We start from the raw sequence: 13,690 nt of genomic DNA, 5'->3' as shown, positions 1-13,690 counted from the left end.
TACGGGCAGCCAGCCGCAACCGCACGCCGGAGGCCGCCGCGACATGATTGACCGGCCCACCTCGCCGGCGCTTTCCGCGACTTTCACGACCCGACCCTCTCTACGAGCTACGGCAGATTCGGGCGATGTGAAAGCATCATATGCCCTCCGGACTTTGCAGCCTTTTTTTTTTGTTTTTTCCCCTCTCATCAAATCCGCCCATATCTCCGATTACTTCCGCACCATCTCATCGTGTTTCGTTTCATGCTCGTCCAACACCAAATGCCGTTGTTTATTGTGATGAAAGAGAGAATTCTTTGTGCGTGTTATCTTCTCTTCTGTTCTTGGCGTTTCAGGTAAGAATAAAGGAGCAGTGCAACAGCCTAACAGGTGCGCGTGCTTGGTTGCTAAGCATGGAGATGTATATCTTGGCTGCTGCAACTATGTGTGGCCGCGGAGGTTGCACCCAGACGAAGGCAAGGTTGCCAATACTTTCGATGGGAGGGAGTGCCATGGAATACTGAAACCTTTTTAGCTCTGCGTGTGTGAACAAAGCTGTCAAGAGTTGTACCTGCCATTTAGACAAGTTTTGCAAAAGGAATTTGGTATACAATCAACTATTCTTGGTTCTCTTGCACAGCAATTGCTGGAGGGGGAATGAGAACAAAGGGACAGAGGTGGATAGGCGCCCCCCTCGTAGAGACTAGAGAGGCCGTTGGTTGGGGATGCCTCATTATCTGTGGCCTCTCTTTATGCTCGTCTTTCACCGGCGACTTGGATGGGCGGATTATTAAAGAAAATGCAGCTAGTGGCAGTGGAAGGTAAAGGCCGTCGGATGCGGAGGCGATGAGGATTGGGCATTGGCTGGTCCGCCGCGGCCATCAGGTCGTTTTCGCGGGGATAAGCTTGAGAAATGCTGCTGATGGCCTCGGCCGGCAGTTTCCGGATGCTTCTGCAGCGAATTGCATCGCCACCTTGGAATAAACAAATGGACGGACCCGGCTTGTGTTGTGATGGGGGGCGTCCTCGCGGTTAGTGCTCGCGTGTGCATCCTAACCGAACCACGATCGTCAGGGTACTGGCTGGTAGTGGTAGATGGCTGAATGCTTTAACTGATGACTAGTTACTCCTAGGTCGTCGGCAAATGATAGGAGTTACAGCTAACTCACTGCATGCGTGGAATACTGAAGACTTGGAAACTCTGACAGATCAACCTAACGCACTAATCGGATGCGTTTCCCTGGTTTTGTTTCTTTGAAGATCATGACTGGTCACTAGCTCAAAGTGTTTCAGTGGTCAGTAGCTTGGAGCTCTGTGGTCCCGTGCTTCATGTTGTGCTCAAAGATCGTACGCGCTCTTCTCTCTACCATACTTCACGTTCATCAGCACCTGGCAATTTACACTTCACACGATGAAGTCCCGTGAGAGCATAATCACAAGCTTTCCGTGTTGAGTTGCAGTGCAGATAATTTCAAGCAAACATAAGAATCTTAAGCTCTCCCTTGTTTCCAAGAGGTTGTAGCCAGCACACATCTCTGCTTTGCAACTACACTAGTATCAAACAAGCGCACGAGCCACAAGGCTTAACTCGACAAACTGCTTAGATCGGACAAGAGCAAGAACGATGCACAGCATCACAACATTGATCAGACAAGCAACACAAAAGCATAGACAGACATGGTTACGTACACATAAGCTAGATGGATTAAGCTGCAACAGATGGTAATAACAAGGGATTACACTTGACCTTCTCGACTGGCCGTGCCGTGAGAAAAAACAACCGGCAGCTCAACCAGGAGATTAACACGGACTGCTACTATCATCACAACACTGGACGATTTACTAGCTATAGTTACTCTCGCAGCCGCCATGGCCGATGTCTAAAATGCCATCGATCCACCGCAGCTGCAAAAACCCAATGAAAATTACACAGAGCTGTCATTGAGCTGACTGACTGAATCTTTGCTGCTACTACTACAGTAGTTGCAGTTGATTGCTCATGAGAGGATGGAGTCCCAGTCGATCTCCCAGGACGGGTACTTGCGCAGGTGGAAGGCCTCCGTCTCGTCCCACGGCGCCTCCGTGAAGTCCAGCTTCGCCATCTCCGGGACGGGCGGCGCCAGCGGCGGTGAAGGCGGGGAGCCGGCGGAGACCGACTCCTCCTCCCCCTCCGTCGACGCCGAGCACTTGGGCGAGTCCGGCGGGGACGCGGCCGAGGACTCGGCGTCAGGGGAGCCGCTCTTGGACCCGGCGAGGGACTGGCAGATGGCGGTGAGCTTGGCGTCCACGGAGGCGTGGAGCGGGCCGGCCAGGTGCGCGCCGCCGCGGCGGAGGGCGGGGAAGTTGAGGCGCGCCATGTCGCCGCGGAGGCGGAACGCCGCCTTGTCGTAGGCGAGCGCCGCGTCCTCGGCGGTGTCGAAGGTGCCCAGCCACAGCCGCGTGCGGTTCTTGGGGAGGCGGATCTCCGCCACCCACTTGCCCCAGTGGCGCTGGCGTACGCCGCGGTACAGCTTCGACTGCGCCGGCGCCAACGGCGGCGACCCGGACTGCTTCATCGGCTGCGCCCGCGGGCCCAGGAATGCCGCGTGCAGGCCCCTCTGCTGCTGCTGCATCATGAACTGGGCCTGGATCTGCTGGATCTGGGCCGGGCCGAGCTGGTTCAGGCCCATCGGTCCAGTCACGCCCGACGCCGCAGAAGCAGCGTAAGGCGACGAGTAGAGTGGCGGAAGCTGCGAGAAAGACGACGAGGAGGTGGCGGCGGCGGTGGGAAGAGGCGAGGTGGCGAAGGTGGCGTAGGAGGGTGTAGGCATGTAAGAATCTTGGGTCATGGAAGAAGAAGAGTAGTAGTGGTAGGGGGAGGAAGACGAAGAGGAAGCACTCGTTATAAAAGGTTCGAGTGCTTTCGCGAGCTCCTGATCCGAAGAAGAGGAGGCGGCGATCTGGTGTGCACTAGTGTTGTAGTACTTGTACATATCTATGGCTGCGGCCATTATGACTAGTTGGATGGAGCTAGAAGAAGAGGCTGGGGCAACTAAAAACGGTGAGAAATAAAAGGAGCTTTTTATGCAAATTAAAGTAGAAAAAAAGTTTGGAAATCAGCCCTGTTCCTCAATAAAAGTAGAGAAACAGCGGGTTTTGTGCAAAGAAAAAGAAAAAGGGGTGATGAACAAGAAGGGTATTGCAAAAGAACCCTTTCGAAAGGCCAAAAGGCGGCAAGAATCCAGAAGAGAAAAAAGGTTCTCTGGATCTCTGTTCCTCCTAGGAGAGGTGTGATGAGGTTGAGAAAAAATCCAAACCCAAGAACAAACTCCCTTTGAGGAGTCTAATAAACTCAAAGGAAGAGCCTTCTTGAACCGGACCTTTCTTGTGCGGTGCAAACTTTCCCTGCTGCTAAAAAGAATCAGAGAGTTCAGAGAACAAACCTGTCACCGATGATCTGCTTGCTCGGATCGCTCAACCTCACCGTGGAGTGGAGGGGATGTGGCTTGTGGCTTCGTGTTCTTGTGGGGGTGGGGTGGGTTGAGGCGTCTCTCTGGGGAAGAAAGGCTCCGGCGGCCAGGGCTTTATATAGTGCCAGGCTTGAGGCCGTGCACGCGAAGCCAAGCGAGCATCTCTTCCTCGCTGTTCATTGCGATTTCTTCTCCGTGGTGGATTAGCACAAAATGATAGATTAATCAGCTAAACAACGCCCCCTGAAAATTATTAAAAATGCAATTTGGAAGCAGGGCTGTTGCTCTCGTCCACTGCGTCATCCCACGCCAGGTAGCACGCGCGAATGCCAAGTCGCAGCCAGTTGTGATCTGCCACGTGTGCCCCGTGTAGGTGGTCTCGTGTGATTGCGGTTTGGGGATGGTGGGCTGGATTGACTTGCCAATGGTGGCGCCCCTTTGTTCTTTGGAATTTGGCTTTTCGCTTGCACCAAGAGCTAAAAGCCTTATATAATTTTTAAATTCAGGGATTTTGTGCTGATTAACTTCACGCCTTTGATAGGGTTAAAATAAGAAATTTGTTTTACATGAAGGTTGTTTCCTCGATATTTTCTTTTACTACTATTGTTATGCATGGGAGTATTTTCTTCTTATTACAAAGATACACGTGTTCTCGAAAACAATGCATGGGAGTGTGACTTAAAAGGGCGGTAAGATATCCATTTTGCAATTTTAAAGCTTCGTGAATTAGAGATTGCGTTTTGTATTCCTGTTTGCATTTAGGATGATAAATAAAAGAGAACAATATATGTACTTATTTGATAGCTGTAGTTTGATTGCAGACTAGTAGTACATAAACAATTTTTCTCCTATTTATCTTGGGGGTACCCGCGTGATAATGTTCATGTTGCTTTCAAACGGAAATAATTGGTGTAGTATAAACAAATTTGGGTTTAGAACGTTCTTGATCCAAGGGCTGACGAGCTTGTGGGCGCCATTGATTTGGACCTCAAAAAGGACAAGTTTGAATGGTACTACTCAATTATATCACCAATTGGCAATTGCAGGTCCAGCTACGTGCAACTGTACAACTGATGGGTTTCTTATTGGCTAATCATGGCTCCAAAGTCTCCAGAGCCACGTTATGTTGTAGTAGAGAGTCCCTCTCATAACGCTACTCCGTCAAAAATATTTGTGTGAAAAACATGAGGAACAGAAACCCCAATCAATTCGCGGAGAGCAACGGGGGAAGAAAATCAGGCGAGGCGAAGAAATTTTCAAACTTTTCTGGCTCCAATCGGTTTCGAGCTTCCAAGTGGACTGAGGAGGCGAGGACCGGGTCATCACTGTTGTGTGGTTTTGGAGGTGCCACCGTTAGTCCGAGGCAATAGTACAGGTGTGCTGATGGTAATGTTTGGAGCCGTTTCATGGTGGATCGGATGCTGCACCTACTGCAAGTGGTAGATGCAGGCGCATCAAGGGTAAAGAAGAAAGGGAATAGGAAGCATGTTTGGTTAAACCGGTCAAACAGGTCATCAAGGATGCAAATGCGTGTTGGGCACATTAATGCGCTACTAGAGAGCCGATCGCAACACGCTGCCGGACCGGACAAGCCATTGCATCGCTCACCGGAGGCATCTGCAAGTTGATTTTTGACAGGGAAACTGCTCCTGCCCGATGGAAGCTGCCGAAGAGGAACTCAGGAGCAAAAACGATCATAAATCCTGCCGCAGGTGGTAGGGCAGAGACGAGCACACGACTTCACGAATCGATTGCTGCTATTCAAGGCCGCCAGGGAAAGGAAGGAAATATCTGAGGCGCGTGAGCGGGGGACGACGACCACCACAGCGTGGGCACGGCAGCGCGACGTCGGCACCGCTCGCCGCTCGCCGGGGATGAGATGAGAACGAGATACGGGTGCCGGGTGCGCCCCTAGGTTGGTGGCCGGCGACCCCCGCGAGGCCGCGACACCGAGACGAAGCGGATCCGTGTGGGCTCCGGCGTCCCGCGAGACGCGGCGCGCCCCTTCTGGTTTCGGGTGGTGGCCAGTGGACGCGAGCCGAAAGGGAACGCCCGAATCGCCCGCGCGCGCACCCCGTGCGCGAGGGGAGCGCGCGCCGTGGGCGGGCACGTCGTGTGCCCAGGCGCGTGCGTGCGCCGACGGGGAGGGCGATCGATCGCTGCGTTTCGGGCAAGCGAACCGAAAGCGTATCGCGCGCCGTTGGCGTGCCCGGCTCGTGTCGCACGGGTCGGTCGCGTGGTCGCTTGCCTGCCCAAAACAGTAGCCTAGTACCAATCGTCTGTTTTCAAATTTTTTTCCCTTCTGATGAATTCTGAACTGTCGAAATACGACCGGTTCTTTATGTAAAGGTCGGGTGAATTTTGTGGCCACAGTTACGCGAGCGACCGGGGTGATGACTGATTTTCTTGAAACGATTTTTTTTTAAAACGAAAGGGGTGATGACTCATGAGATAACAAAAGTGTGGTGACGTGCGACATGGATTAGCGACCACTGGTTTCGAATTCGAAGCTAGTATACCATGCAACCTTACATCATACGCACGTCGTGCCTGCAGCTAGAATCCAGGTTTGCCCAAGAACCTGGACGTGACGTGTTTGTATGTTGCGGCCGTGCGAGTTCAAGATGAGGATCATGAGCCGGGCGGAAGCATCTCGATCCCGGGATTCACAGATCGAGACGACGCCACTGACATCACAGGCATCGGGAGGCTAGCGTTTCTACGCTACCAAAATCATTAATCAAAGATATCGCTTGAATTAATCTAGGAGCGACGCTAATCAAGAGAGGGTGGATGTGGATGGATACCTTGCACTAGAAAAAACTGCGTCATCTCGTTCTGCGACGCCAGGTTAATTAAGTTAACCTCCATCAGACACCCCTGTTAGATATGCTTGTTAATTCCTGGATGAGCTAATCGAGCTTGCTGCAGTTTAGAAATTCGTGGACGCCAGAGCTCCCAAGCTGGCATTTATTCTACTGGTTGGGCATTCGGGTAATTTGGGAAGTTTGGGTCGGATAATTCGTGTATTTATAAATTCAGGTTTTCAAAATGGCTCCCTGAACTTCACCCAAAAAGTAGAATACCCAAAATTTTTTACCAAAAAATCGGGTTTGGGTTCAGGTTTTCCCGAATTACCTAATAAATTGCATATGTTTGTTCCCCAACTATCACCGTACCATGACCATAACTTTGATAGTGCATGGGTTGAAACAAAAATGCATTTTAATATATCACATACCAATTACATATCAAACAACAAGCAAATTGATGGATCAAACTAATAAATTTCACTACATTTACAATCTACTAGTGCATAAGCCAATATCCGGGTAAATTAGGAATTCAAGTACCGGAGTTGAATACCCGAACTTCCTGAATTAAATTCGGGTTTCTCAACTTCGTACCCGAAATAGTTTTCGGGATATTTAGGAAATTCTGCTCACCCCTACGATGCCAATCAACTGCTCGCCGAGGCCATTAGAACACGAGCGGCCTGCAAGACCATCAAATGAAAACAGTTGGGTGTCGCATCAGCGATCAGGGCGGATCGGAGGAGAATGATTTGGGCGGAGGTGGTGGGTGGCCGGCGAGAGCCCGGCGGGGGCGCGGAGGGAGGGAGGAGTGGACGATAGGTGAGGTGATACGAGCGCCTTGCTTGGTTGGTGTGAATTGTGAAATCCTCGAATCCAAATCCACCCAGCTCCGCGTGCTGTCTCGCCCAATCATTCGGTTCGCATCGCGTTTCCATGGTGATTTTTCACCTTTTTCCTCGTCTCCTTTTTCATCCACGCGCACGCGCCGCAGCGCCCTGACCTCTTGTCTGCACGTTTCGGCGGCCAGTGAGAGGTGTATCGGCTTTACACGCGCACAATCTCTGTCGGCTACCGTTCCGCTTGGCTCCACATCTTTGGTCTTTGACCGGGACTGATGCAGAGGAGGAGCGTCCTTGTGAGAAGAGGAGAGGATGAAGAAGAAACGTCGGAGCGTGTTCGTGCTACCCGTGTCATGAAGTTCAGAGAGCTTGGAGAGTTTTTTACAAGTTGCCGATGCTTTGCACGTGTGAAACTGCAAGATAGTAGTTCAGTAAGCCTAGAGCGTGGGTTTACAGAGAAACAACGATGGATGCCACTAGAGATTACCAAGCAATGATACTCACGAAAGCATCGGTAGCCAGTAGGGATTGTGGAACAATGCGATCCGAACATATGCTCAGAACTCCCTTCTGCTCCGTAGGGTTAAAAACCTTTGCAAGTCAAAAAGGCGTGGGTCCTGGCCAAGAGCTCTCTTGTACTCCAAGCGATCCGCACTTCCCAGTGCCCAGCCCAGTCACGCACCCCCGATACGGATGATGTGGACGCTACTGGCCGTGATTGCCGACACAATCAATAAAGCAGCTCCTCAGTCTGTTCAACCAAAAATGACATTCCCACTGTTCCATTTGCTGACAGATCACCTTAAAATCATAAAATGAATGAAGGAGCGAAAGTTCATGCTCCCACCTCCCAGTCGTTCGAATGGCTCCGCTGATCCGAGCAACAAAAACCACCGTCACCTGGACGGCTGGAACCCGTCCCCCGAGCTGATCTCTGAATTTCTCCCATTAGACCAATCGGATCGCTGCTGATGCCGTCGTCTCTGAAATGGCGTGGTTTCGTCGCGGTTTCAGCAGCATAGTTCCCGTGAAGTGAAACTACGATCAGGCATCTTTGCCTGACACATCTGCCAGATGGCTGCCATTCGAGCGCACCTATCTTTGACCGCGTGCCTCCCATGACCGGCAGCAAGTCCTGGAACGCGGCTTCTGCTGCCGCACCAACCCCATAGCGTCTTGCATCGGCGTGCATTGCATAAAGAGAACGCCACTACGGCCACCAACCTCATCCCAGAACACAAGAACCAGTTCGTGTGGCGGTGGCGGTGGCGGTGGCGGTGGTGCCCATGAACTCCTGTCTGCCTCTCGTTAGCTTCGTTCCAGTGGGGACAGTAAGCTAGTGGCAAGGAGAGCGCGCGCAGTTGAATGTCTGGATTCGAATTCCTCTCCGTGGAACCGCTCTTTTCTCTTCCACATTTATACGAGAATGGTGGCGAGTAGCCGAGTACCATTATTCGGATCCTGAAGATATCGCGCGGCGTGCGGACATGTGCGCCTGCTCGCTGCCGCGTCCTGCAATCTTCAGAAAACCATTGAAAATCCGAGTTCGTGCCCCTTGCAGCGGGCTTCAGAAAACCATTGAAATAAAACAGCAGGTCGTGAACCCTTCACCTTCAGTCCTTCATAAGGAGTAAGATCAGAAGAATGCGTGCACTTCTGAAGATCATATTGTTTACTCCAGGTCCAAAGAACCGCAGCTAGCAGCTGCTCGCCATTGGGATGATCAGAGCTCGCTTGACTTCGCAGTGTGCTACTATTATTGAAGCTGCAGTCAGCGGGGCAGTTGGCTGCATGACGAAGCTTAGATCAATCATTCATGGGATTCCTCCAATTGGGCTCCAGGTTGCAGCTCGCATCAAGGTTGCATCGGAGACACGTCAGACTGGCGTTAGATTAGTGACAATAATGCAAACCCCTTGGTGAATGGGAAGCTTATTTTTCTTCTTTGCAGCTGGAAACCACCTAGGGCGCACGCGGTTTCTGTCGATTTGCAGCAGTAACTGTACATTCACGTCCACCCAGAGATTTGAACTGCCATGTCTCCAGTTGAGTCTCTTACTAACCAGTGATTCTCCAATTAAGAATCTCAAAAGTACATCTTTTCTGGAGAAATTGCCAAATTGGCCTAGTACAACAAACCTGTCAAGATCACATGCTACATTTGAATGTGGCAATCAAAATGGAGAGCATTATTGCGTCTAGGAGCAAGTCGGTAGCCAATGGTGTTCCTTTAGATCGGCTAGTTAATCACAATGAGTTGTCATTTTAGTTTATTTCTCTCATAAATTAGTTACGTGGCATGCCCTTGTCGTTCATTTTATCAAATTTGGGGTCAAGATAATGACCAAAAGAGATGGAAATGCACCCTAATGTCTTCCAACAAAAAGGGAGAGCATTGTACTTTAGAAGTTCTGGAGTCAGGAACTTCATCCAGACGTGTCCACGATACTTGCAATGATCATCACGCCAAAGCGTCTGAAAAATGGCTGATTACGCCAAGGGGAAGAATGATGCTACGTTCCCAAGAAGTCAACTTCCTTGCTTGCAAGAATCCTTCTGCCCCATAAGAAGGAATAATTGCCGATTTTGCCTTTCCTGGTTTGTCACAGTCGGAAACTATTCTGATACTTGAAGTCAAGACCGAAACGTCTGAATTCTGAACCCTTGTTGCTTTACACCTTCAACTCCAGAGCTCAGTTCTAAATTCAGAAAATAATCTACCTCCGTCTCCACTTTCCAGCAATTATGCTCTGATATTAGCAAGTACTTGTCTATCCATGAAAGGTAGCAGCCGCAGCTTGACAGACCATCATTACGTGATGATGCCTGACGTGCCATCTTCCAGTTTCGAAATCAGCTCCCCACCAGCCGGATGGAAATGATAGACCTTTAGGTTTTGGTGCATCTGTCAGGCCCATCATGCAACCTGCTATCCTTCTTCATATTTTTGTTAGTAATTCTTTGTTGAGATGGAAACTGAATGCTTGATGCTTGCATTAGAGCAGCTTTTCCAGCAAACAAACAGCGTACATTAGCTTTCTGAAAGTTTTTTGAAAGACTGCTTTCTGAAATTTAGCAAGTCATAAGTTCGTAGGAAAAAGCCCATGTGCTACAAACTGATGCATAGAAAGCCCGCGGAACCACTCCTAGACACGGCCTGCTAGATGCGCAACACAAGGCCCACTACGCAGAATCCTTTTCTTCCCCCTCCTTCCCATTCATCTCTCCCTGAAACCACTCAAATTCTCCAAGGCTCCCCAGCAGGCTATTCCTTCCTCTGAAGACTTGAACCTCCAGAATCTTTCTCATAATAGGATTTAATTTCAACAAATATAGTGCAGTGCAGCAAACCACTATCCACTACTCCTACCTCTTTCCAGATGAAATTTCTCCAAAAACAAGTTAACACAGAATTATCACTGGTCCTAACAACAATCTCCTGGTTCTTTATAAGCTATGACGTCTCTCAGTTTTCAGTTTTGCATGTTATCACGGTCTGAATCGATTGTGGTTATGCTCCTTTTCTAGTATCAGCTCCACTGGCAAGCACAATGAAAAAAATTTGCATGCTACAAAAAGTAGAAAGAGATTTGACATGAAAATTCTCATGATTACAAATGATAAAATCATAAGTCATAGGGACACTACAATTTTCTTTCTTTTTAGATAAGGTACAAAATGGACTGGTGATCTTAAGCTAGTACATTTACCATGTCACTTCTGCCTCATGGTCAATTGCTGGCTTCCGGTTCTGTGTTACTGAGGAGTGAGGCCAATGTCTGCAAGTTCTGCTCGGAGGACCTCAACCTCGGAAGCATCTGTCAGCTCTGAGTCTTTAGAAGAAAGGCGCAAAATGCAGAAATCTCCAGCAGAACTTATCCGTCGAAATCCGTTGGATCCATTCAAGTCAGTAGTCCTTTCAGAGATACTTGCAAATATTTCCTTGATTGCATTATGCCAGATTGGCTTTGCTATCTCAAGAAATTTAAAAACAGCCAAGACCGGAAGATCAACACTTCCAACATCAGGTTCCTCCTTGTCATCCCGTCCATGGAAATCTGATCCACCAAGCTTCAGAAGCTCATACGTATCGGCTAGATCACTCAATCCTGTTGAAAAACAGTCCATTGTTAGTAAGAAGTTTCAGATATATCCAACAGACATAAAGGGCGCAACAAATAATTATGGTCATGAAGTGCTGTAACACGAAAAATGGCCATCTTGTTCATACCAGATACTTTCCCATCGCTTCGATAGACCTCAATACCATGCAAACCAGCAGCTTTCAAATTCTTTATCACAGCAGCAGGATTTTTCAGTGCCCACGGATGAGCTAAAACTGCTACACCCCCGGTTTGACAAACTAGCTGCACCACGGATTCGCCGGTCGGTTCTCTACCTCTACAAATGGACAAAACGAAATACACACGGTTAATGTAGCTCTACACCTGATATGGAATGAACTGGAAATATACCATCACACATGACCTAGAGAGGGGAAACAATTGATACTACTTACGTGGCATAAGCAGGTCCTCCATCGTACAAGTACCTGCTAAAAGCCTGCCTGAGATTCTCCACATATCCAGCATCAACCATGGCACGGGCCACATGCAATCTGCCGGGAGCCACTCCATTCCCAGCTATCTTACACACATCTTCCAGCTTCATTGGCATGTTAAGGCTCCTAAGCTTCAGTAGCATCTCGTTTGCGCGTGCATATCGGCCCTCCCTGATACCCGCTAGAAACCTCTCTAATTCTTGAGGTCTAGCAGGACCCCAGGTACCATAGTATGCAAGAATGTGCACAGGATCCTCAGACCCAGATTCGTCACTACCAATCAAGAACGCTAATGATTAAGCACATTTTGCAGTGCATGACAATAGCATGGCCCAAATATTCCGTTTACTACCGTGAGAAGACAGAAGAGGGTCACCTAGGCGAATGCACGGCGCTGATCTCGACGCCAGGGATGATCCTGATTGGATCCCGTTTTGCCGCTTCCATGGCCTCCGGGACGCCGGCCATGGTGTCATGATCAGTCAGCGCGAATACTTTCACCTGTGCTGATCACAAGGCAGTTCGCTAGTATCAGCATGTGAACTCTGCAACGGCAGATATGATCAGTGAACTACGATATCAGCCGTGACTCAAGGATTGATCACAGTGCAGAATGCAAGTCTGCAATCGATCTGCAGACGAACAATGGCTAGCAGCGAAACTGCGAGAGCAGCTTACCCCGTTGCGGTGCGCGCGCTCGACGAGCTCGGCGGGCGAGAGCGAGCCGTCGCTGCGCGCCGAGTGCGCGTGCAGCTCCACCGCAACGCGCGGCCGCCGCACCCGCGCCCTCCCGGCCTGCGCAGCCTGCTCGTCGTCGCTCGCCGCCTCGCGGCCAGGGCAGGCCCAGCGGAGCACGAACCTCCGCGCGGCCACCTCCTCCTCCGTCGGCGCCCTCGGCCGCCTCTTCTTCCTCCTCCTCCTATCCTTCCTCCCCTGTGAGTCCGGATCTCCCGCGTCCGGCGCCGACGTGGCGATGGCATCGGCCGCCACGACCACGACCGCGTCCTCCTCGGTGGAAGCGCCCATGGGAGGAGGCATCTGCCCCGTCCAACAAGTTCCAAACCCCAAGCCAATAGCAGCCGATCTCCTCCCCACTGCAGCTGCGCCGCTGCGGGCGTGCGCGGCGTAATAATGAAGCGAGGTCGTGGGGGCGGTGGGTGAGGGTGGCGTCGGGGCTTTTAAGACGTGCGGTCGCCATCAGCGACAGAGGGAGGAGGGGGGCCGCAGCCTCACCGGGGGAGGGGCCGCGCCGCGCTCGTGTCGTGTGCCGGCCGTCTACGGCTTGACAGACAGCTATGAATGTGGCGGCCATGCGCATGCGCGCGTGGGCCTCGTAATGCTTGCCCGTTCGGCGGGCCGAGCCGGGGCGGAAGTCAGACGTGGACTATGCCGATTGCGCGATTAGAATGGGCCAGTTGCCTGCCTACAAAGTATTCCAATTGGGAAGTCTAGGCCCGTTATCCGCTTTCTCATATGAATAGCCCATCAAGGACACAACCAAGGAGGGGGATAAAAAAAACCGTGCATGGCAAAACATGAACAGCATTGTGTCGGGTTAGCCCGGAACGAAAATATACGTAGCGCACACTAATCATATTCATTATTACTGGATGCTTTACCATTAACGAGCACTTCTTGGAAAAAATAGCGCAGGTTGCATCTTAAAATAATAGAAAAAATAGCGCAGGTTGCATCTTAAAATAAATCTAAAAAAACGTGAGCACATGTATTGAGTCGATAACTCAAACGTAAGTTCTACCATAAAAAAATCTTATTTATGTTAAGATTGTGGTGTGCCTAAAATATTGGCGTTCAAAAAAACTTGGCACGATCACTAGGATAATAAAATAAATTTTACGCAAAAGGACATACAAGAGCAATACGGGAAAACTTAAAACAAACTGACATAAATAGATGAAATATGTGTGAAAAAAGATTAAGAAGCCATGTAGGAAAATGTATGTAAGCTGTGTCTAGAACGGGAATGACCGCTCCTCTTGCCGATAATAGTTAGGGTTCTAAATTTTGAACATTTAACTTGTTGAG

At 50.1% G+C, this 13,690-nt stretch overlaps 2 protein-coding genes across 2 annotated transcripts; both read right to left on the bottom strand.

Moving 5' to 3' along the window:
• Positions 1 to 1,665: 1,665 nt before the first annotated feature.
• Positions 1,666 to 3,529, bottom strand: LOC117838467 (ethylene-responsive transcription factor ERF060). Its single transcript, XM_034718513.2, has one exon. The coding sequence runs from the start codon at positions 2,967 to 2,969 to the stop codon at positions 1,977 to 1,979; it is 993 nt and encodes a 330-aa protein (XP_034574404.1). The 5' UTR covers positions 2,970 to 3,529; the 3' UTR covers positions 1,666 to 1,976.
• A 7,143-nt stretch (positions 3,530 to 10,672) lies between these two features.
• On the bottom strand, positions 10,673 to 12,795 carry LOC117858879 (uncharacterized). Its single transcript, XM_034742061.2, has 5 exons — positions 12,323 to 12,795; positions 12,021 to 12,145; positions 11,603 to 11,917; positions 11,315 to 11,484; positions 10,673 to 11,192 (listed from the first exon to the last, which is right to left on the bottom strand). The coding sequence occupies exons 1-5, from the start codon at positions 12,680 to 12,682 to the stop codon at positions 10,840 to 10,842; spliced, it is 1,323 nt and encodes a 440-aa protein (XP_034597952.1). The 5' UTR covers positions 12,683 to 12,795; the 3' UTR covers positions 10,673 to 10,839.
• Positions 12,796 to 13,690: the final 895 nt, after the last annotated feature.

The sequence above is a fragment of the Setaria viridis genome, chromosome 1, assembly GCF_005286985.2.
Source record: "Setaria viridis chromosome 1, Setaria_viridis_v4.0, whole genome shotgun sequence".
In the NCBI taxonomy this organism is placed as follows: Eukaryota; Viridiplantae; Streptophyta; class Magnoliopsida; order Poales; family Poaceae; genus Setaria; species Setaria viridis.
The sequence above is the reverse complement of the archived record's forward strand: the minus strand, read 5'-3'. Positions and strand labels throughout refer to the sequence as shown.